Source organism: Eptesicus fuscus, chromosome 3 (assembly GCF_027574615.1).
Source record: "Eptesicus fuscus isolate TK198812 chromosome 3, DD_ASM_mEF_20220401, whole genome shotgun sequence".
NCBI classification, from domain to species: Eukaryota; Metazoa; Chordata; class Mammalia; order Chiroptera; family Vespertilionidae; genus Eptesicus; species Eptesicus fuscus.
This window is the reverse complement of record NC_072475.1, coordinates 70,771,615-70,795,093: the sequence shown is the minus strand read 5'-3', so window position 1 is coordinate 70,795,093 and position 23,479 is coordinate 70,771,615. Positions and strand designations below refer to the sequence as shown.

The 23,479-nt window shown below is 40.7% G+C and overlaps 1 protein-coding gene across 1 annotated transcript in view; it reads right to left on the bottom strand.

Annotated features, from left to right (window-relative positions):
- The window catches only part of CIP2A (cellular inhibitor of PP2A), a 44,266-nt gene that overhangs the window by 6,071 nt on the left and 14,716 nt on the right, over positions 1 to 23,479 (bottom strand). Inside the window, exons 9-17 of the mRNA XM_008146586.3 lie at positions 16,698 to 16,916; positions 15,481 to 15,640; positions 13,079 to 13,220; positions 11,655 to 11,754; positions 9,573 to 9,691; positions 6,611 to 6,806; positions 6,070 to 6,144; positions 5,865 to 5,975; positions 2,166 to 2,362 (exon numbers count right to left, since the gene is read on the bottom strand). Of these exons, the coding sequence (XP_008144808.2) occupies positions 2,166 to 2,362; positions 5,865 to 5,975; positions 6,070 to 6,144; positions 6,611 to 6,806; positions 9,573 to 9,691; positions 11,655 to 11,754; positions 13,079 to 13,220; positions 15,481 to 15,640; positions 16,698 to 16,916 (1,319 nt within the window). The remainder of the gene's footprint in view (positions 1 to 2,165; positions 2,363 to 5,864; positions 5,976 to 6,069; positions 6,145 to 6,610; positions 6,807 to 9,572; positions 9,692 to 11,654; positions 11,755 to 13,078; positions 13,221 to 15,480; positions 15,641 to 16,697; positions 16,917 to 23,479) is intronic.

The window sequence follows — 23,479 nt, the reverse complement described above, 5'->3', positions numbered from 1 at the left end:
TAGCACACAAAGCTACCCTACCAACTCAGGGAAATAGCGAAAATGTGGAGACAAAAAAAACAGATCACAAATGAAAGAAATGGAGGAAAACACACGACTGGATATAGAATTCAAAACCACGGTTATAAGGTTTTTCAAGAATTTCCTAGAAAAGCCGATAAATTTAGTGAGACCCTCAAGGATATGAAAAAGGATCAACTAGAAATTAAGTATACACTTATTGAAATAAAAAATATTATACAGAGACCCAACAGCAGACAAGAGGAACGCAAGAATCAAGTCAAATATTTGAAATACAAAGAAGCAAAAAACACTCAACTGGAAAAGCAAAAAGAAAAAAAATCCAAAAAGTTGAAGATAGTGTAAGAAGCCTCCGGGACAACTTCAAGCGTACCAACATCAGAATAATGGGGGTGCCAGAAGAAGAGAGAGAGCAAGATACTGAAAACCTATTTGAAGAAATAATGACTGAAAACTTCCCCCACCTGGTGAAAGAAATAGACTTACAAGTCCAGGAAGCGCACAGAACCCCAAACAAGAGGAATCCAAAGAGGACCACACCAAGACACATCATAATTAAAATGCCAAGAGCAAAAGACAAAGAGAGAATATTAAAAGCAGCAAGAGAAAAACAGCTAATTACCTACAAGGGAGCACCCGTACGATTGTCAGCTGATTTCTCAACAGAAACTATGCAGGCCAGACGGGAGTGGCAAGAAATATTCAAAGTGATGAATAGTAAGAACCTACAACCAAGATTACTCTACCCAGCAAAGTTATCATTCAGAACTGAAGGTCAGATAAAGAGCTTCACAGATAAGAAAAAGCTAGAGGAGTTCATCACCACCAAACCAGTATTATATGAAATGCTGAAAGGTATTCTTTAAGAAGAGTAAGAAGAAAAACGTAAAGATAAAAATGATGAACAAATACATATCTATCAACAAGTGAACCTAAAAATCAAGTGAATTAAAAATCTGAGGAACAGAATAAACTGATGAATATAATAGAATCAGGGGCATAGAAAGGGAGTGGACTGAAAATTCTCAGGGGGGAAGGGGTATGGGGGGTGTGGGAAGAGACTGGACAAAAATCGTACATCTATGGATGAGGACAGTGGGGGGGAGGTAAGGGCAGAGGGTGGGGTGGGAACCAGATGGAGGAGAGCTATGAGGGGAAAAAGGAGAAACAATTGTAATGATCTGAACAATAAAGATTTATTAAATTAAAAAAAAATAGGTAAAACTTGTCCTTGCAGTGCTAACATCTCAGATGACTGATGAACAAATGAAAAGGAGTAGTCAACTGGAAAGAAATAAACCTGTATTCTGTTTCCAACTTTAATACTGAGTATGATTAAGCAATATTTTATTTCACTAAGTTTCTTGCTAATTACTTACCTTATGGTATTATTAGAATACTAGAGGCCCGGTGCACGAAATCATGCACAGGTGGGGTCCCTCGGGATGGCCTGTGAGGATCGGGCCAAAACCTGCAGCCCAACACTGCCTGCAGCTCCTACCTGCTGCTTCTGCTCATCCCGGCCCCACTGCGCCTGCCATGGGCTCACGCCCAATCAGTTCCAATCGGGAGAAGCTCCCGCTGCTGTAGCAGTACTCTCCAGCAGTGAGCCCTGTGTCTGGTGCCCTCCCAAGGGAAGTGGCCTATGGGATCAGGCTGAAACCGGCTCTCTGACATCCAAGGGGTCCTGGATTACAAGAGGGCACAGGCCAGGCCAAGGGACCCCACCGGTGCACAATTGGGGCTGGAGAGAAACCACGGGAGGGCTTCAGGGCATATCTGTCCCATCTCGCTCAGTCCTGACTGGCCGGACCCCAGCAGCAAGCTAACCTACCAATCAGAGCATCTGCCCCCTGGTGGTCAGTGAACATCATAGCGACTGGTTGACTGTCTGCCCCGGTGTTCAATGCACGTCAGTCATAACGAGCTATTGAGTGGCCTTAGCCTATCATTAACATATTAAGCTTTGATTGTTTGAACAGTCAATCATTTACCACATGACTGGACATTTAACATATTAGGCTTTTATTATATAGGATAATATAGGATACAAATGTTTACAAACAGATTTTAGGACCACAGGAAAGAAGTGCTATGTGTTCATTATAGATTCTAATCTTAAACCGAAACATTTATAAATTCACCTCTGAAGAAGTTCCATGTAGGATTTTGTCAGTATTTCATGTTCTTCAGCCACAGTCTGTAACTTCCTATTATGTTGAAAGAGATGCTCTATGTCACTCTGGGCTCTTTCTGATTCAGCCTGCTGTGACTTCAGCAATGCACCAAGCTCTTCATTTTTTCTTTCAACTTCTCTCAACATACCAGCAAGTGTCCGTGCCTTCAAGAAAATAGAATAGAGACTTTTCCACTATCATTATTTAAACATGCTCTTTTTACAATTTAAAAGATTTACCAAATATCTAATAGGCTAGCATCTATTGAGTTATATAAAGATTAGTCATATATACTTTTTATTTAATTACTTCTAACAAATCTGACACAACCATAGTTTTTTATTTAATAGATAATTCTGACAAAACAATCTCGGTATGACCAAATTCATGAAAATGAACACAATTATAATTACACTAGAGGCCCGGTACAAGACATTCGTGCACTCAGGGTGGGGTCGGGGGTGGGGGATAGGCGAGTCCCTCAGCCCGGCCTGCATTCTTTCACAGTCTGGGAGCCCTCAGGGGATGTCTGACTGTGGCTTAGACCCGTTACCTGCAGGGAGCAGGCCTAAGCCGCAGTTGGACATCCTTAGAGCTGCCATGGAGATGAGCCATTGCACTTGCCAGCCCGGCTTGTGGCTGAGCAGCACTACCCCTGTGGGAGCACAATGACCACCAGGGAGCAGCTCCTGCATTGAGCATCTGCCCCCTGATGGTCAATGCATGTCATAGCGACCAGTTGTTCTGCTGTTTGGTCGATTTGCATATTACATTTTTATTATATAGGATGAAGGCAGCTCTACATATAGTACTCAATGAAAAGGGTATAGTTCCTGGGCTAGTTGTCAACACTAAATCACAAAGTTTGCACAGCTCAGTTTTTGCACTTCGGGCAAGAATTGAGAAAATGATCTTAACCATGTTACAGATGCTTAAGCAAACATTTAAAATTAAGTTAGCACAATCAGTGGCATAACCTAGATTCATTGTGAAAGAAATTGTGACCACCAGAAAAATTAAATAAAAAAGAACATTAAAGAAGCAGAAAAGTAACTAGAATAAGAAGTATACTTTCCCCCTTCTTTGGTCCAAAAAAATATACCTTATTTTGAAGTGACAAATAAAAACCTAAGCCATTCTCTGCTTTCAGGACAGAGTCTGTAAAGCAGTAATACCCAATTATTTAGTGTTATTTTTGCTAAAAGCCTTTTCAGTAAAATAAGAAAAACACTAAATTTTCCAATAAATTCAAGCCACGTGCAACAGACAGGATATAAGAATGTGCTATGAGAAGAGAAAAAATGATTTTAATATCACTAATTTTCTTTATTGGAATTTATGAAAAATTCAATATATCATCATCAGTCAAGAAAAATAAATCCATCTTATATAAGAAAGGAATATGCTAATTTGCTGGGACGCCCTCATGGGTAACATCCGGCAGGCGCGGGTGGGCGTGCTGTGTGCCACAGGAGGCCGGGCACGTGAGGCTATATCAAATAAAATAAAATGCCTTTACATGCCCGTAGATGACAGGGTTCCAGGAGGAAGGGCTCCAGTTTCGTTTCTCACACCCAGCTAGGACTCCCTGGGGCGGCTCTCCCCTCCGAGCCCTAAGCAGGACAGGTGCTCCGCTCCGGCCCGGGAGCCCCGAAGGGAGGCAAAGCGGAGTGCTTTCCCTCCAGGAGCCCGCTCTCCCTGGAAGTCCAGCTGAGGGTGCTCTCCCTGGGAACTTGGAAATCCGCCTCCTGGGGCGACTGCGCAGCAGCCAGGCCTGGTGACCTACCCGGAGGCCATGCAGCTGCCATAGTTGAAGTCACCCTCAATGGAGGAGCGGGGGTAGCAGGGATCAGAGTCAGCCATGTCAGCAATGGAACCCCAGCTCTGTGCTGAATGACTAGAGCACACAAACCTCAATGGTCCTCGGTCACTTCCTGAGCCGCAGTCAGCCCGGACCAGGGATCAAATTCGAAACCAAAGTAGGTGTCCTGACAGAATGGAACCCAAACCTTTGCTGTGGCAGAGGAGCTCCTGCCCACAGCAGGGGCCAGCGCACGCCAGAGGGGTTTTGTTGAGGGGCCCGCAGTGCAGTGGGTTAGAACCGCCTACTGATACAACAAGGTTGCAGGTTGGATCCCTGGTCAGGGCACAGACAATAAGCAACCAAAGAGAGCATAATAAGTGGAACAACACACTGGTGTTTCTCTTGCTCCCTTCCTCTCTCTATCTCTCATCATTGATGTTTCTATCTCTCTCCCTCTCCCTTCCTCTCTAAAATCAATAAAATATATTTTAAAAAAATAAACCTTCTGGCTTGCAGAGTTGCTAAAACAGTTAGAAAGCGAAGTCCCATCCCTTCCCATTCATTCAACAAATACTTCATATGTTCCTTCAATAATCACACTGGGAATGGGTGTGTGTTTGTTTGTTTTGGTTAATTCTCACCTGAGGACATTTTTGCATTGATTTTTTTTTTTTTTTACAGAGTGGAAGGGAGGGAGAAAGACAGAAACTAATGTGAGAGACATCAATTGGTTGCCTCTTGCTGAATTTCCGACCAGGGCCCTAGATTAAGCCTGCAACCCAGGTATGTGCCCTTGATCGGAATCCAACCCGGTACCCTTCAGTCCACCTGCAGAAGCACTATCCACTGAACCAAACCAGCATATTTTTTTTTCTTTTTAAGTCCTTCTCTAAGAATATGTTCTTTGCATTGATTCTAGAGAAAGAGGAAGGGAGAGGGAAAGGGAAAGAGAGAAACATTGATCAGTTACCCAAGCAATTTGATAGAAATGGAACCCACAATGTGTTTATGTGCCCTCACCTGGAATCGAACCCATGACCCTTTGGTGCATGGGAGGACAGTCTAAATACTGATCCACACCGACCAGGGCCTGGAGATATATTTAAAAATTTTTTTTCAGATCTTCACTGGCCAGGTGGCTCAACTAATTGGAGTCTCAACCTGTACACCAAAGGATTTCCTGTTGGATTCTAGGTTAGGGCACATACTTAAGTTTAGGTTAGATCCTGCTGGGTCAGCAGGTACAGATGCAGCCTACTGGTATTTCTCTGCCACATGGATGTTTCTCTCTCTAAAAATCAATTTTAAAAACATCCTCAGGTGAGAATTAAAAATATATATAGTAAAAAATTTTCAGATCTAAAATTTTATTTGGTTCTTTTTTACATTTTATTTTTCATTTACAGTTCACATTCAATATACTATCCTAAATAATAAAATCCTAATATGCAAATCAACTGAAAGGTGAAATGACTGGTCACTATGAACTGACCACCAGGGGGCAGATGCTCAACGTAAGAGCTGTCCCCTGGTGGTCCATGCACTCCCACAGGGGGAGCGCCGCTCAGTCAGAAGCCGGGCTCACGGATATTACCTATCTCTCCCATTCTCTCTAAAGAGCAATGTCAAAAATAACCTTGGGTGAGGATTTTAAAAAAATACTTCCATTAATTAGAAAGAAAATCAGAAGATACTGGTGCAATCAAAATTAAAGGTAAAAGGGTTTCAAGACAGAGGGAGTAGTTATGTGAAAAGCTGACAATTTATTTCAATCAGAGCAACAAAGATATAACTAATATTTTGTACATGTTTTACTTCATTTATTTTTCTACTCATCAGATGAGTCTTTATATTATACACACCTCTGTCTCAGCTTGAGTTCTTTGGCAGCGATATTGAGCAATCAGTCTATCAGCCTGTGCAAGGGCTAGAGCTTTTGCTTCTAAGAGATCTTGTAGCCTGCTGTCTTTGGACTATAAAAAAAAAATGCATTAATCTTCATCATTTACTGGAATACATCCATTAAAGCTTAATTGTTACACGTAGTTAAAATAAGATTGTACTCACAGCTAATGTAGACAGTTTCATTTCATATACATCTATTATGTCAGATAGTCTCACATCATTAATCTGATCCTTTACCTAAATTTTAATACAATTGAGTCAAAAATCAGAAAATTTTAACATCTGACAAAATAAAAAAAAGCCTACTAAAAAACAAAATTATTAAAACTTAATAAGTAACAAGTAAAAAAAAAAAAGAATGTCATATCAGGCCATTCACAAACATCTCACTAACCTGGCTATTGTCTAAGAATACCTGGGTAAAATTTGGAATGCTTGTGGGAATTTAAAACATATTACTTAATCTGAGGATGTGGGAAGGGTGGGCTGGCTGGGAAACAGTAGGGATATATGATAGCTGTGTTCAAATGTAGGATTTTTATGGCTGATTTTTTTCTTATTTCCAAAATTTCCAGAATATTGATACTTTTTATATTAAACAGTTTCATCAATCAAATCTGCATCTAAAGTTGTTATAATTGGGGCTGATATTCATTGATATGTAGCAAGCAGAATCTCATTTATAATGCTGTTTATCACTCACCACCACTCCAGACTGAAGTTTCTCTATTAAGTCCTCAATGTTCAATCCAGGAATTTTATCTTTCAAAACTGGAGGAGTTGAACATTTTACTGATGTTGGAAAACTGTGATTTAATGATTGCAAAGGCATTCTTCTGGGCATATGTTCTGCTTCCTGTTGTCTATAGGCATTGTTTGCTGCTATACTTTCTCCAAGTCTGAATGAGAACCAAAAAGAGTAATTTTTTAAATAATCTTGGAATCTATGATTAAGTGGGATTTTTGGAAATATCTAAATTTGCTAGAGGAAACTCTTTCCTACTTACAACCCTTTATAAAAACTACTCTACATCTGGTTTAGGGGCACTACAACTAGTTGGTGAGTGTGAATTTATTTGTAAAAATTAGGTACAACATTACTGATAGTGGTAAGAACATCACTACCGTTGGTATGGTAACATCACCTGGCCTTTACCTAGGGTCTTCACCCTTTCCCTTTCTCCCTCAGTATATGTTCTCACAAACTTGACTTCCATTCCACCCCTGCTATTTATCCTGTCTTATTCCTGTCTCAGAGCCTTTACAAGCTGCTGCTTTATGTAGAACACTTGTCCCACTGGATCTACATAGTGTTGGTTCCTCCTTATCATCAGGTCTCATTTTAAATTCCCTTCCTCAGTGAGATCCCTCTACTCATAATGATCTGCACATTATAAAACTTACTTGTCTCCCAACTAGAATGTAAACATCATGACAGAAGGCCTGCTGTCTAATTCACTGCAATGTCCAAAATGCATAGGAGAGAACCTGGCACATAGTTGGCCCTTACCGGATGTTTGTTAAATATTTAAATAAAATTAACACACACCAAAAAAACCTACCTACACACCCACCCACCCACCCATCCATCCATCATATAATTTCACTTTATTAAACTGCTAAGGCAATGTAAACAAAGGTATAAACAGATATAAATGCACACCTGAAATAGTTTCCAAAGAGAAAATTATACAACACAAGTAAGACAAGGACAACCAAGACAGTGAAATGGTGGGAAGGCAACACATTCAGATACAGAAGATGAACTTCCACTTTAAGTGATGCTGAAACTTTCCATTCTGAAGTGTGGGGGTTTTGCTTCATGTCAGATTACCACAGCTGAAGCAAGCAGGCTACCACCATTTCTATCTTGTGACTTGAGAAGCTCCCTATTTGTCCAATTGTTTCTTTAAAAATATTTATTATAAAATGAAGGGAGCCTGGCCAGTGTCATTCAGAGGTTGAGGGTGGACCTATGAACTAGGAGGTCAAGTCAGAAGTCCGGGTTGCAGACTCTATCCCCAGTAGGGGGCATGCAGGAGGCAGCAGATTGATAACTCTCTCATCATTGATGCATCTCTCTCTTCTCTCTTCCTCTCCCTGAAATCAATAATAAAATATATATATATATATATATATATATATATATATATATATATATATATATTTATATATTTATTTATTTATTTATTTTAATTAAGGGACTTTTGCCATGGCCGGTTGCTAAATGGTTAGAGCACTGGCTCGTGGACGGAACGATTGCAGGTTCAATACCTGGCCCTGGTCAGGGCAAGAGTGGGAAGTAACCAATAGATGTATCTCTAATACATCAATGTTTCTCTCTCTTTCTCTCTCTCCTCCTTCCCTATCCCTTCCACTCTTTCTAAAAAATCAATGGAAAAAATATCTTCATTCCTTGGGTGAGGATTAAAAAAAAAAGAAGGGAATTTTTATTAAGTGATCTCTAGGTCTTGTTTTCTGTAGTTCTTCCTCTCTTAATATATGACTATTTAAATTACTTCTGAAAAATGAGTTTGCTAAGTCAGTTAATAGAAATAGCAGAGGTTAGCAAACTTTTTCTTAAAGGACAAGGCAGTAAGTATTTTAGGCTTGAGGGTCTATCCAGGAGTGGGAAACATCTGGCCTACAGGCCATATAAGGTCCGCAAAGGCATTAGGGGTGAGTTAATTAAATGTAGTAGGCTAATTTTATGTTGATAATTTTGTATGTCCCTCGAATGATGTTATAAAAATCAAATGGCCCTTGGGAGAAAAAAGGTTCCTCACTCCTGGTCTACATAGTCTCTGTTAGAACTTCCCAACCCTGACATCATTTTATGAATATAGACAGACAATACAGACAGTATGAAAATGAGTCAATATGGCCCTATGCCAGTAACACTTTATTTACAAAATCAGGCTCCTGTCGGCTGGTTAGTTTGCTGACATCTCGCATGTACAAATGTCTTACCTACTTAACATTGCTTCAGTTTATTCAAACTACTTTTGCAATTACATTTATACAAAGTACTTCAACTTTTTAAAAGTATAACCCTACTAGACATTTTGTTTGTTTTTCAAATCTAACTGCAAATATTCTCTTAATGTTTGAAATTAATGAGTATAGTGGGTAATTTTGCCTGGCCATTATCTATTCCACTTTCTGATAAAAGCACAGAACTTTTCTTTGGGAATCCTCTCACCCCCTAGCTCCAACCTCCCACATTCCCTAACTCCCAACCTCCAGTTCATGTAGTTCTCATATCTATACCCTTGGCATTTACCAAGGTCCCCTCCGGATCTGGTCAATGACAGTGATGCTTAGACTTACTTAAACAGCTGAGAAGGAAAAGCTTTTTGTAGGGAGGAACTAAACTGGTAGGATGTAAGCTTAGTCCAGAGTCTACTACATTAAAAAGAAGTGGTGAGAGACAGAGAGACACAGGAGGTGCATAACATATTTAACCATCTGGGTCTAGCTTTTCCCTGAGTATACATATACCTGGTCTTTTCAGTTGGAATCAAATTTTAATTACTTGAAAAATTACTGTTACAATGAAGTCTTCAGTTCACTAATTTTCTAACCTGGCTATATTGAGGCCTATTAAAGAAACAGCAGGATAGCCCCGCACTACAAGAGATATACTGCAAATGATTACAACTCACACTAAAGCAGGAAAATCTGGCAGTGGAGCAGCTTCCAATAATATTCCCAATCCAGACTGGACTTGTTCTCTATTATCTGATGTTAAAGCAAAAGCCAAGGGAGTTATCAGGCGTGGATCCTAAGCAAATCAGAAACCAGAAAACAAGAGGCAGAAAGAATAAATAATGTAAGGTCTTTTAGAGTAAGGTGAATAAACAGAGTAAATCATAAAATGATTTTAGGCAAAGTCTAAAGTGTTTCTATCTGATGTCTGAATGTATTTATTAGTTTTTACCTTGTTATAATTGTCTTAGCAATCAATACTAACACTAGCTTTAAAAATTTGGCAAAGATTTTGAGTGTTTTTGACTGTACCTATGAAAATCATGTCTTAAATATTTTGATGAATTTAACATCTGACTACAACTGACTAATGTTTTAAATTAATTGTTTTTTTCTAGCTACCATTTAAAAGAAAAACTGGCTAATCATTTGCAAATTAAAAAGTTAAAGTAAAATTCAAATGAACTCAATACAATTTTTAATTTAGTGACTAAAACAATTATAGTTAAAGTATAAGTCCTTTATATCAGTAAATATTTTATATTAATACTGTAAGCCCCAAATCATCTATTATGAGAAAAACATTAGAACATGAATCCTTTATAATGATCAACATTTTATTAGTACAATGTTAAGTGTCTTATAGGTACTCAAATATAATCTAACTAGTGGCCTGGAGCACGAAATTCCTACACATTAAAAGGGAGTTAATTAGAGGAAATATTTTAATATTGCTATTTTGTTTCCATCTCTCCATGCCAGTCTCTTCCAGTCTCTGTCTCTCTTTGTTTTTCTCAGCAGTCCTCCAGGCCTCCCTGCCTCCCTCTCTCCCTTTCCTGGCTGGGAGGGGGCGGGGCCAGTGGGGGAAGCTCCACCCTCTGTCCGCCCTGGGGCCCCATTCTGAGAGAGGCAGGAGAGCAGGCTGGGAGGGAGGGAAAGAAAGGGAGAAAAGGCTGTGAGCTGGTGGGCCCTGTGTATGTCTGTGCTTGTGTGCAGGCCCCGCCTCCCCCAGCTGCTACTCTGCTGACACAAGTCCCCACCCACCAGAGCCTGCTTCTCTCGCAGCCTAGGCTTTAGGTCAAGACTTCGGTCTTTGTAGATGTTACAGACCCTGGCTCTTTATATATATAGATGCCACAGAACCATCTATAAGAGCTGGACTTTATCTCTGTAATCCCCATGGTAACCTACCATAATTGCTTCCATGGAGGAGGATCATTATTTGCATTTTGTAGTCAGGAACCTGGAGCTCAGAGGCAAAATAACTGGCTCAAGTCTGCAGTGACTAATAAGTAGTGGAGTCAATAACAAAACCCTGTCTCTTAAGCATTATGCTCTTAAAGTGTACAAGTACCCTGTCTCTTAAGCATTATGCTCTTAAAGTGTACAAGTGGCCCCAGCTGAAGGTTTCAGTTTTGGCTTCTACCCTGTCTATAGAGACATGAGAACCATCTTTGTTAATTTATTATAGTAACTTAATGCACACATTGCTGTTAAATATCTATTATAAAGCAGGTTTTGTGGATACCAAGGTAAACATCTAGAGCTCTTATTCAGCTACTATCATTTAAATTTGCAAGTTAGCTATTTTCTGCACAGCCTCTCTAATCTTACCATTCATAATCAAGTCCTTTTCTTCCAAATGTCTCCCTACCCCCTTAATATCCTACCTCATCAACTCAAACTAAAAACAAAACTCCCAAACAAATACCAATCCCCTCATCACCACAATGCCAACAAAAATAAATGAAGAAAACTGAAGTAGGACACAAAAAAGAAAAAGGCTTAGCAAGTGTCGCTATCATGAATATTCTGTACATTAGAACCAGGAGCACTTACGTTCAGTTTCTGCAAAAATGTAACATAATTGTATAGTGAGAATATTATAGGTACTTAAGACAATTAACAACTTTAAACTTTCTTCTGATGCCAACTCTAAGGAAATAATCTTCTAAAAATTAAGAATTTTAAAACAGAAACATATAATAGGAAGCATTTACATATGAATAACTACAATTATTTGAATAGTATAAACTCACCTGAAGGATTTTGTAGAAGCTTACTTCCATACCAGGAACTAAATGTTTAAGTCTGTTCATCAAATCAAGAGTTTTCAAAATTACATCAGCAGCAAGTTTGCTTTAAAAAAAAAAAAAAAGTCATATTTAAATTAGTTAACTAAAAATTTCCTTAGAGTTTATTTATGTACATAATTTTATTTTATTTTATTTTTTTTCTGTACAATTTTAAAGAAAATGATAACCAACATCTTTGTTTTTAAACCTAAAGAAGATGCAGTATTGTTTCTTTTGAGAAGTAAAATATTATTGAAAAGTAAAAATATAATAGAGACCAACATCCTTTAAACTCAAGACCCAAATCAGCATTAATAGTTCTGACGGAATTTTTTTTTCTATTCTCAAATACCACCATGCCTCAACTTTCTGCTTCAAATTACTAGCAGCATTGGTAACGTGACCCATTTAATTCTTAGCTTTGCCACTGGAATGTCAACAATAGAGGGCAATGGTGTAATACCTAAATTTACTGAATGAATTATACTAAACTGTACCCAAAAGGGAGTATAAAAAAGTAAAAAGAGCCGGGACCGGTTTGGCTCAGTGGATAGAGTGTTGGCCTGCGGACTCAAGGGACCCAGGTTCGATTCCAGTCAAGGGCATGTACCTTGGTTGCGCGCACATCCCCAGTAGGGGGTGTGCAAGAGGCAGCTGATCGATGTTTCTCTCTCATCGATGTTTCTAACTCTCTCTCCCTCTCTCTTCCTCTCTGTAAAAAAATCAATAAAATATATTAAAAAAAAAGAAAAAAGATAATCCTTGTTATTGAAGAGTGCAATTCTGACAATTATGATATTTATGAAAATTGGAACAAATCATAGTGTCTAACACTTAGCAGGTCCTCAATAAACACTTGTCAGATGGACTTAATTCATGTGGGAGGAGGGGGATAAAGTAATCCCATTATTATGCCACTTTTAACCAGAAATCTTAATATGCTAAGGTAGAAGGGTTGTCTTCGTTATTAGAAAATTTTGAGCAGTGACTAATTTGCTCATGATAAAAACTACACCTGTTTTTTCATGCTTTTGCATTTAAAGATATAAAACTAAATGGACATAAAAATAGTTACTAAGGCAATGTCAAAAAGACCTCCAGAAAAGAAATGTTAAGGTGTATAAAAGACCCTTAGATAATCACAATAATGATGAAACAAATCTAAACAATGAAAAATAAACCAAAATGTTAATATCCTTCTTCAGAAGCATGTGATCTATGGATTAAATAGAAAAAATCATTATGAAAATATTTTTAATTCTCCACTACTCCTTGAGAAAGTAGAACATACCTCAAGGATATGCTTCCAGAAGATGAGAATCTCCACATCTTTTTATTTTTATTAAGTTTGGCTGCACCATTTCACAATTTGAATTTCATATACTTACCCCAATTCAGAATCAGCTACCTTTGTTCCAAACCCCAGATCAATCTTGCCATATGTAAACTGTTGTTCTATCAGAGTGGAACATTTGACAGTAGTCAGAATTTTTGCAACATGCACTTTTAGAGTATCATCTCCACATAGAGGTAAGTTTTGTTAAGGCACACAAAAAATTTCTCAAAAAACCTTATATTTGTATAGCACTTTACAGCATTGAGAATGATTTCATGCAAATTATCTCACTGAAATGTGGTGTAATTATTGTTCCATTAGCTCAATGACAGATGAGGAAACTAGAGCTCAGAGGATTTAAGTGACAGGTAAGTGATGAGACGGACACCAAAAGTTTCTGACTCAAAGGTGAAACCGAAAGAATGTTCCTCTACTAGATGTGAGTTTTTTGTTAGCAGGCATCACAATGGTTCAATAAATACTTATTGAACTAAAGGAAGCTATTTTCTCATACTTTTGTATTGTAAGTTATTTTGAATACTAGAGGCCCGGTGCACAGATTTGTGCACTGGTGGGGCTCCTCGGCCTGGCCTGTGGGGATCGAGCCAAAACTGGCTCTCCGACATCCCCGAGGGGTCCCGAATTGCAAGAAGGCAGAGGACAGCCAGAGGGACCCCACCGGTGCACAATCAGGAGTGGGGAGGGACCGTGGGAGGGCTCTAGGGCACGTCTGGCCCATCTTGCCCAGTCACGATTGGCCAGACCCCAGCAGCAAGCTTACCTACTGGTTGGAGCATCTGCCCCCTGTGGGTTAGTGCACATCATAGCGACTGGTCGAACGAACGGTCGGACACTTAGCATATTAGGCTTTAATTATATAGGATTTATCATTGAAAAGAGTCAAGTTTTCCTCTGATCTGGTAGCTCAGTGGGTTAGAGCACTGTCCTGATATGCCAAGGTTGTGGGTTTGATCCCTGGTCAGGACACATACAAGATTCAACCAATGAATACATAAATAAGTGGAACAACAAATTGATGTTTCTCTCTCTCATAAATAAAGAAACAAACAAATACATAAATAGGTACTAATCTATAAGAGAAGGCCTGAATATATTATGGATATCTGTAAGGTCAAGCAAAGTAATCATTTATCTCTAAAGCAATGGTTTTCAATTCTGGCTGTATGTCGGAATCACCTAGGTCAGTGGTCGGCAAACTCATTAGTCAACAGAGACAAATATCAACAGTACAACGACTGAAATTTCTTTTGAGAGCTAAATTTTTTAAACTTAAACTTCTTCTAACGCCACTTCTTCAAATAGACTCGCGTAGGCCATGGTATTTTGTGGAAGAGCCACACTCAAGGGGCCAAAGAGCCGCATGTGGCTCGCGAGCCTCAGTTTGCCGACCACGGACCTAGGTAGTTTAAACAAATAATCATAAACACTCTTTCCCACTAGGGTTTCACATTACTCCAATTAAATTAGAATCTCTGGAAGTAAGGTTCTGGTATCAGTATTTTTAAAATGTCCTCCTAGTGATTCTAATAAAGAGCCCACGTTGAGAGTCACTGCTATAAAGGAAGAAGGGAATTAAGCAGCAGCAGCTCAGAGAGGAGAGGAAAGAGATGTGGTGTTTGTTCTAAGGCAGGACAAAGTTGAGCAAATTCTTCTTGCTTTGAGATACAAAGAAACCTAACTAGGCAAATGTAAGAGATTTGGCGCAAATACAGTGATTCCTTGCTGATAATTTTTTAAAAAGCATTATTAAAATTTTAAAAATTGAGATTTGGACTTTTTGGAGGGTTAGAATCAGCTGATCTAAAAAAACAAAAGCTAACAAAGAAAGATCTAAGAAAATCAGTATACAGAAGTTAAGCAGTGACACTAATTGTACTCAAGGTCTTTTTGTTTTTTTTAATGAGTTAATTTGTCTTGATAACATTTATCTGTTTTATAATCAAGTGTGATGTCACCTTTATTAAAAACATTTATGCTTTAATTTATAAAACACAGCTAAAATTTACTGAGCTAAAATAATGACACCTTTATCAACATTTATTTATTCTGATACATTCCACCAAAGATGGCACCACAAATCACTCAGGGGCAATTATTAGCATCAGAAGAAAGTGAAAGGGCAGTTATTTTAGACTATAGATCCTAATCTAAAATTATGATAAAAATATCTAAATCAAGTTTAAAATGCATTTCTGAAAATGTTCTTTAGCTTAAAAGTTTTGCACAAAAATAAGGAAAAAAAATGTCTGAATAACTTTTATAGAAATTATTCACTGAGAATTAGTTCTATATTTAAACTTCAGTTCAATAATTGTGAGTAGATACAAGCATGAGAAACAAAATTATAACCAAAGACAAAAATGCAGTAAATACAATGCTGGGTGAAAAAGTGAGTGGTTAGTTAGTTTCCATATTTATAATAGTAAAGGATATTTAACAAAACTTCAGTGGCTTTGATCATCCTCTCACATTTTTTTCTTATTAAGGCCTCATCTAGATTTTGATCTGTGAATTGAAGCTGATCAAGGACTGTAGGCAGCAGAAGGGTCACAAAACGGTCAGCTAAGGAACTGTTAGCACTATCTATGACATCCTGGAATATAACCATAGCCAACGATTAAAAACAAAACAAAACAAAAGATGGAATACAGAATGCAGAAGTAGTCATCACGGAGCTGCAATATTCTCTTTAAATTTTTTACTTAATAGTTCATTGACCTGTGTCTCCTATTTAAAATCTACCCTTTTATCCAGTGTTGAGACTATGATGAGCTTTTCTTCAAATGGAACAATAAGGTTTTGGGTAATCAACTGCAAACAATTTCTAAATAGATTATACTTGTGATTAAAAAATTATTATAAAGTGTACTAAAAACAAATATCCAGAATTTGCTAAATGTAATTACAATAATTAAATAGACACTAGTTTTAATGCGTTACAACCACAAATAATTCCCATCAAGAATCTCAAAGGGCTCTTTAAATACTAAAACTGATTAACAGGCAAGACCAATATAAAACAGAAAAAACAACTTGTGCATAATTCCTAATAAATATATTTAATCATTCATACACATTTGTTTGTGCATAGGATCTAGTAAGGGAAGGGGAAACATTCTAGGAAGAGAATGAGGGTAGGTGGAATGGGTAAAAACAGGGAGAATAGTGGAGAATACAAAATGACCCTGGTAGTAGAATCTGCTGGAATATAATGGCCTCTATGGAAGGAATTTTGTCTGTATTCTAAGTGTCTAGACATGCCTTGTGTGCTCCATGACACTTCACTGACTGAATCCAATGTTCCTCTGTTAATCAACTCAACAGGCTAATAAAGAGAGCAGACAGTATCTACTGAGACAGACAGAATGTGATTATTTCAAAAAAATAATAAAACATACAAACCATAAACCTTTACTTATTACACTGAAAGGAGTATATATAAGCTATTCAGTATATATATATATAAAAGAAAACACTAATATTTGTGATTTTGCCAGAGAAAAGAAATTCAGTAGCTGAATGTTAGGGAGCCTAGTAATGGAAAAGTTTTCCTAAAACATATGAACAACTGGAAGTTTATTATGAACATTTTTAAAAAAACTGTTCACTGAGAATCATGAAAATGAAAAAGTCCAATTGTCAAATATTACCTCAAATATTTCCTTAAACAGCTCCAATGCTAAAATAGAACAGTTTTCTGATCCATCCAAGGGTTGGCTTGACCAACGAAGTAGAGCTACAGTAGGTTCTGCACATTTAGAACGGCTTCCCAGAACAGTGTTGCCAGATGGAGACTGTTCAAATATCATCTGAGTGAGCACATGGCGCAGCTGAGTCACTGAACAGAAGGCAAGAAGTAATTCTAAAACCTGTGCAATATAAAGTCTTCATTAAATGTCAATTCCTTAGACTTTAGTGCACAAAGCAATCAAATTATAAAACTGAAATTGACATACATTTTTAAAGAAAATACTTTACAACAAAAATTAGGAGCAGCTTCCAATTTTTCTTTCAGTATTATTTTTCAAAATGAGTTAAAAGTTTCCACATGGTTACAAAGTAATTTATTAGTGGTGGTTACTTTTGATTAACAGGACTATGAGGGACAAAGAAGGAAGGGCAACTTCAACTAAAGTTTATATTCCTTCTACAGTACTTAATTTTTTTAAGTTTTGTTTTTAAAATGAAAAAAATAAAAACATTAAAAATAATTAACATTTGCTATCATACTAAGATTCAAGAATTGCCATAAAGCAAACTTTACAATCCTACATAATAAAAGGGTAATATGCAAATTAACCATCACTCCACTACACCCACGATTGGGCCAGCAGGAGGCGTGGGGGCGGGACTCAGGTGGCCAATCACGCCCACAGGAGGAGCTGGGAGCGGGGACTCAGGAGTGATCCCTGGCAAGCCGCGCCGGCTTGGGCTGGGGGTCTCAGGCTGCCAGGCCTCGCCCCCAAGCCGCACAGTGGCTCCCAAGCAGCGCTGGTTTGGGCTGGGGGTCTCAGGCCACCAGGCCTCGCCCCCAAGCCGAGCCGCTTGGGCTGGGGTCTCGGACCGCCAGGGCCCCGCACCCAAGCCGCAGGATCCCCTGGCAGTGAGGACAGCTTGGGCTGGGGTCACAGACCTGCAGGGCCTGGCACCCAAGCTGCATGATCCCCTAACGGAGGCGGCTGCCTGGGCTGGGGTCTCATGCCTGCAGGGCTGAACACCGCCACTGCATGATCACCCAGCCAGCAGCAGCAGCAGCCTAAAGCTGCAGGGCGGTGCACCCCCACCAAGCTATCTGCAGGCCAGTGAATGCAGCCTGGTCTGGAGCTGCCCACCCCCACCGGGCTATCCACAGCCAGGCTGAGATGGCAGCCTGGGCAGGGGTCTCAGCTTGGCTGGGCTGAGGCAGCAGCCTGGGCTAGGGTCTCAGCCTGGCCAGGGCCCCATACCGTGGCAGCCTGGGGTCTCAACCATTGAGTCACACCAGCCAGGCAGATATGGAGGAATCTTAAATGTTTTTTTTTTTATAATATATATTTTATTGATTTTTTACAGAGAGGAAGGGAAAGGGATAGAGAGAGAGAGAGAGAAACATCGATCAGCTGCCTCCTGCACACTCCCCACTGGGTATGTGCCCCCAACCAAGGTACATGCCCTTGACCAGAATCGAACCTGGGACCCTTGATTCTGCAGGCCAATGCTCCATCCATCCACTGAGCCAAACCAGTTAGGACTGTCCAATATGCTAAAGAAAAAACCCTATCTAATAAAGAGGGACTATGCAAGGGAGGGCATTTGGGGGTGACCGGGATATCAGGGGCTGGCAGGGAAGTGGTTAGGGGGTGATCAGGCTGGCAGGCAGAGCGGTTAGGGGCAATCAGCAAGTCTGGCAGGCGAGTAGTTGGGAGCCAGCAGTCCTAGATTGTGAAAGGGATGTCCGACTGCCTGTTTAGGCCCGATCCATAGGATCCCAGATTGGAGAGGGTGCAGGTTGGGCTGAGACACACACACACACACACACACACACACACACACACACACACACTGCATGAATTTCGTGCACCAGGCCTCTAGTAATATTTAAAAGTGGTATTCCAAAAAGCCTTAAAACATTAAGAATGGCTATTTCTACACTATATTTGCATAATGTCAGTATTATGTCCCTTAGCTCCCCATATTCTGCCTCATTTCTTTACTAATTAAGACTTATCCCATTACATAATATCCCACATCAACCTGTTTATTAACTGTTATGTTAAATTCTACATTATTTCATACTAGAGGCCCGGTGCACGAAATTCGTGCATGGGGGTCCCTCAGCCCAACCTGCACCCTCTACAATCCAGGAGCTCTCAGAGGATATCCTACTGATGGCTTAGGCCCACTCCCCATGGTTCTCTGCTCTCTGCGGGGCCTGGAGGTTTCCCTGCAGCCATGGAGATGAAGCCCCCATGCCCTGCTGTCTCACTCTGCCTGCTGCCGCCATGTGCCATGTTAAGGAAGCCCCAATGCCCTGCAGTGTGCTCTGTCTGCCGGGCCTGGGGGCTTCCCACACACAGACACACTAAGGAAACCCCCATGCCCTGTTGTCCAGGCTCTGTCTACAGGGCCTGGGGGTGTTCCCACCGCCACTGCCCACTAAGGAAGCCCCCAAGCCCTGCTGTCTGGGCTCTGTCTGCCATGTCTGGGGACTTCCCTGCCACTGCCCCACTAAGGAAGCCGCCATGCCCGGCTTTGCAGGGCCTGGCGGCTTCCCGGCTGCCGAAATCAGGAAGCCGCCATGCCCTGCTCTGCTGGCACTGGAGTCTTCCCGATCGCCTCGGCGACCATCAGGAAGATACCATGCCCTGCTCCTCCGCCAGCTCCATGTGCACAGGGCCTGGCGTCTTCCCGATCACCGCGGCGACCATCGGGAAGACGCCAGGCCCTGCTCCTCCACCGGCTCCGTGTGTGCAGTGCCTGGCGTCTTCCCGATCATCGCGGCGACCATCGGGAAGACTCCAGGCCCTGCTCCTCAGCCAGCTCCGTATGTGCAGGTCCTGGCGGCTTCCCGCTGCCGCAGCACTAAGGAAGCAACCATGCCCTGCTCTCAATGCTCTGTTTGCTGGTTGGACAGGCCAGACACTCCAGCAATGGGGCTGAGGGGACTGGGCGCCGCCATCTTGTGGGTATGGGGGCCGCCATTTTTGTCGTGGAGTGACGCCTAATTTGCATATAACTCTATTATTAGATAGGATACTACCAACCTATCTTTAAAAAAAAATTTGTGTCTCTTTGCCTATCACTTATTTCCTACCTTTGTCTATTTCTTGACATATAATTGGGATTTGTGTTTTAATCAACTTGATAGTATCTAAATTTTAATAGAATTCAGTCCATTAGCATTTACTATGAAACAAATAAATCTGATTTATTCTCTTTTAAATTGTACTACTTGTTTTTGAATAGGTACAATTTCTGGATTCCAAAGTCAAAAGCACATACCAGCCTGACTTGTAACTACATTTCCTGGGGGCAAGACATGTTACCAGTTTCTTGTTTATCTTACAAGAAAATACTTTCTCAAGTACAAGTACTCTGTAAGTATAACATACAGAGAAGTAAATAAATCACCAGTGCACAGCTAGATAGTTTTCCCAAAGTGAACACACCTGTGTAACTAGTAATCCAATCAAGAAAGAAAATTCTATCAGAACTCCAGAACCCACTTGTGTCCCTTCCTAAGGCCATACAGAACCACTTCTCCACCTCAGATTTCTGATATATAGATTATTTTATCTTAGCTGTTCTTGGATCTTTGTATTTCTATGTAAATTTTTTGATCAACTTACCAGTTTATATTAAACAATCACATGGAACGTTATGCAGGGTTGGGCAAAAGTAGGTTTACAGTTGTTCATATGGAAAATAATACAATAAATAATAATACAAGAATAAACTCTGCTTAGCATACTCACAACTGTAAATCTATTTTTGCCCCACTTTGTATATAAGCAGAATCTTATAGTGTATATGCTCTGTCTGGCTTCTTTAGCTTAGCATTGTATCAGTGAGATTCATCCATATTGTTGCATACAGCTACATTTCACACATGTTCACTGCTGTATGGTACAGTCATGTTCCACATCATGACACTTCAGTCAATGACAGACCACATATACAATGGTGGTCCTGTAAGGATGTAATGGAGCTGAAAAATTCCTATCACTTAGTGTCATCTCAATGTCAAAGCACAACTACTCAAGAGTTTGTAAGGCTGGTGTAAACAAACTTACTGTGCTGCTAGTTATATAAAAATATAGCCACATAATTATTTTCAGTGCATAATACTTGATTATGATAATAAATGACTGTGTTATTGCTTTATATATTTACTATACTATACCCTTTTGTTGTTGTTAATCCTCACCTGAGGATATTTTCCCATTGATTTTTAGAGAGAGTGGAAGGAGGGGGAGAGTCAGAGAGAGATAAACACCAATGTGAGAGAGATACACCAATTGGTTGCCTCCCTCACAAACCCTGACTAGAGCTGGGGATGGAGTCTGCAACTGAGGTATGTGCCCTTGACTGGATTTGAACCTAGGACCCTTCAATACGAGGGCAATGCTCTATCCATGGAGCCAAACCAGCTAGAGCTATACTATACTTTTTAATCATTATTTTAGAATGTACTTTGTACTTATAAAAAAAAGTTTGCTGTAAAACAGTTTGCTGTTACACCAGTAGCACCTTCAAAGATCTTGTGTTTATAGCATCTGATGATTGCATTATTGTCTCTTGTGCTTAATTTGATCTCATTTTGTCCATTTACTATAGGCATATAGTGTTCACAAAGTCTACAGTAAGGTACAGTAAAGTCCTAGGCCTTCACACTCACCACTCAATCACTCACCCAGAGCAATTACCCATTTTTTATCTTTTATACTATACTAGTGGCCCAGTGCATGAAATTTGTGCACATTAAAAGGGGGACACAGAGTCAAGTCCTTGCCCACCCACATGTGCCTCAAAATCATGTGAGACCCAGACCCAGCTGCCCCTCCCCCATTGGGCTAGATCCAGGCCCAACCAGTCGGGGCGGGGGGGCGTGGCCTCAGGTCCCCTGGACTGGCGCCAGGGCGGGGGGGCATGGCCTCAGGTCCCCTGGCCTGGCGCAGGGGGCAAGGCCTGAGGTCCCCGTCAAGCCCCACTGGGTGGGGGCATGGCCTGAGGTTCCCCGGTCTGGTGCCATCACAGGAGGTGTGGCCTGAGGTCCCCCAGCCTGACACCAGGGAGGGGGGCACGGCCTGAGGTCTCCTGTCAAGCCCTGCCAGGTGGGGGATGCGGCCTGAGGTTCCCTATCAAGCCCCACGGGGGCGGGGTAGGGCGTAGCCTCAGGTCCCTGCTGATTGCTGGTTAAGGCTCCTTAAGGGAACTTGGCCTCAGCTGTGGGTGCAGCCATCTTTGTGATGGAGTGATGGTCAATTAGCATATTCCCTCTTTATTAGATAGGACTAGTAGCCCATTTCACAATATCGCACCCAGTAGGCTGCTCGCTGCTTCTGCGGGAGCTGGCGGGAACCCGCAGCAATTCCATGGGAGGGAGCTGCACTGCTTCCGTGGGAGGCAGACCCACCATCTCCTCTCCAAGGCTGCGCTCGGCTGCAGAGGCTGCGGGCCAGCCCCTTTGCCCCCCAGAGGCCCTCCATGGCCAGAGCGTCGTCACAGCGACGAAGCAAGTGTCCCACCCCGGCCACTCCATGCCCTGTGCCCAGAAGCCCTCCGTCACCGCGACAACGAAGCAGGCATTCCACCAGGCCGCTCACACTGCCTGCTCTCAACAGCAGCGCCCCCCAGGCCTGGGGGACTCCGGCAAGGCTGAGGGGACTGGGTGCCGCCATCTTTGTGATTGAGTGACGGTTAATTTGCATATTACCCTTTTATTGGATACGATTTTTACTGTACCTTTTCTGTTTAGCTGCATAAATACCATTGTGTTACAACTGCCTACAGTATTCAGTACAGTAACATGCTGTACAAATTTGTAGCCTAAGAGCAATATGCTATACCTTATAGCCAAGGTGTATATACCATCTGAGTTTATGTAAATACATTTATGATGTTCAGACAAAAATTTCTCAGAATGTATCCCCACTGTTGAACAGTGCTTGACTGTATTCCAGTGTGTATATACTACAGTTTATTTGCCCATTCTACTGTTAATGGTATTTGAGTTGTTTCTAATTCTCCGCAATTATGAGCAGTACTGCTATGCTCTGTATATATCTTCTGATGAACATGTTTTCAATTCTTACGGGTAAATACTTAAGAGTTGAATGGTTGGGTCCTGTAGAATGTATGCATGTGTCCAATGTTAGTACAGTATCAGTATGAAAGGGTTGTGGGGTTGAGAACCAAAGTTTTGTTCCACAACAGAGGTTTGACTGTAAATACTAGTTTTCATAAACAGTTGTACCAATTTTCAGCCCATGCATACTGGGACACTTAGGAATTTTTTACATTCTCATTTATGCTTGATCTTATCCCCATTTTTAAATTTAACCATCTGGTGTATATGCAGTGGGATCACATTACCATTTAAATTTGCATCCCTGAATATTAATAAAGTTGAGTAACTGTTTCATATTTATTGACCAATTCAAGTTTTCTTTTTTAGGTTGCTATTGGAGATCAGTAATTTTTCTTTTCTTTTTTTTTTTTTTAATATATTTTATTGATTTTTTACAGAGAGGAAGAGAGAGGGATAGAGAGTTAGAAACATCGATGAGAGAGAAACATCAATCAGCTGCCTCTTGCACACCCCCTACTGGGGATGTGCCCGCAACCAAGGTACATGCCCTTGACCGGAATCGAACCTGGGACCCTTGAGTCCGCAGGCCGACGCTCTATCCACTGAGCCAAACCGGTTTCGGCAAGATCAGTGTTTTTTCTG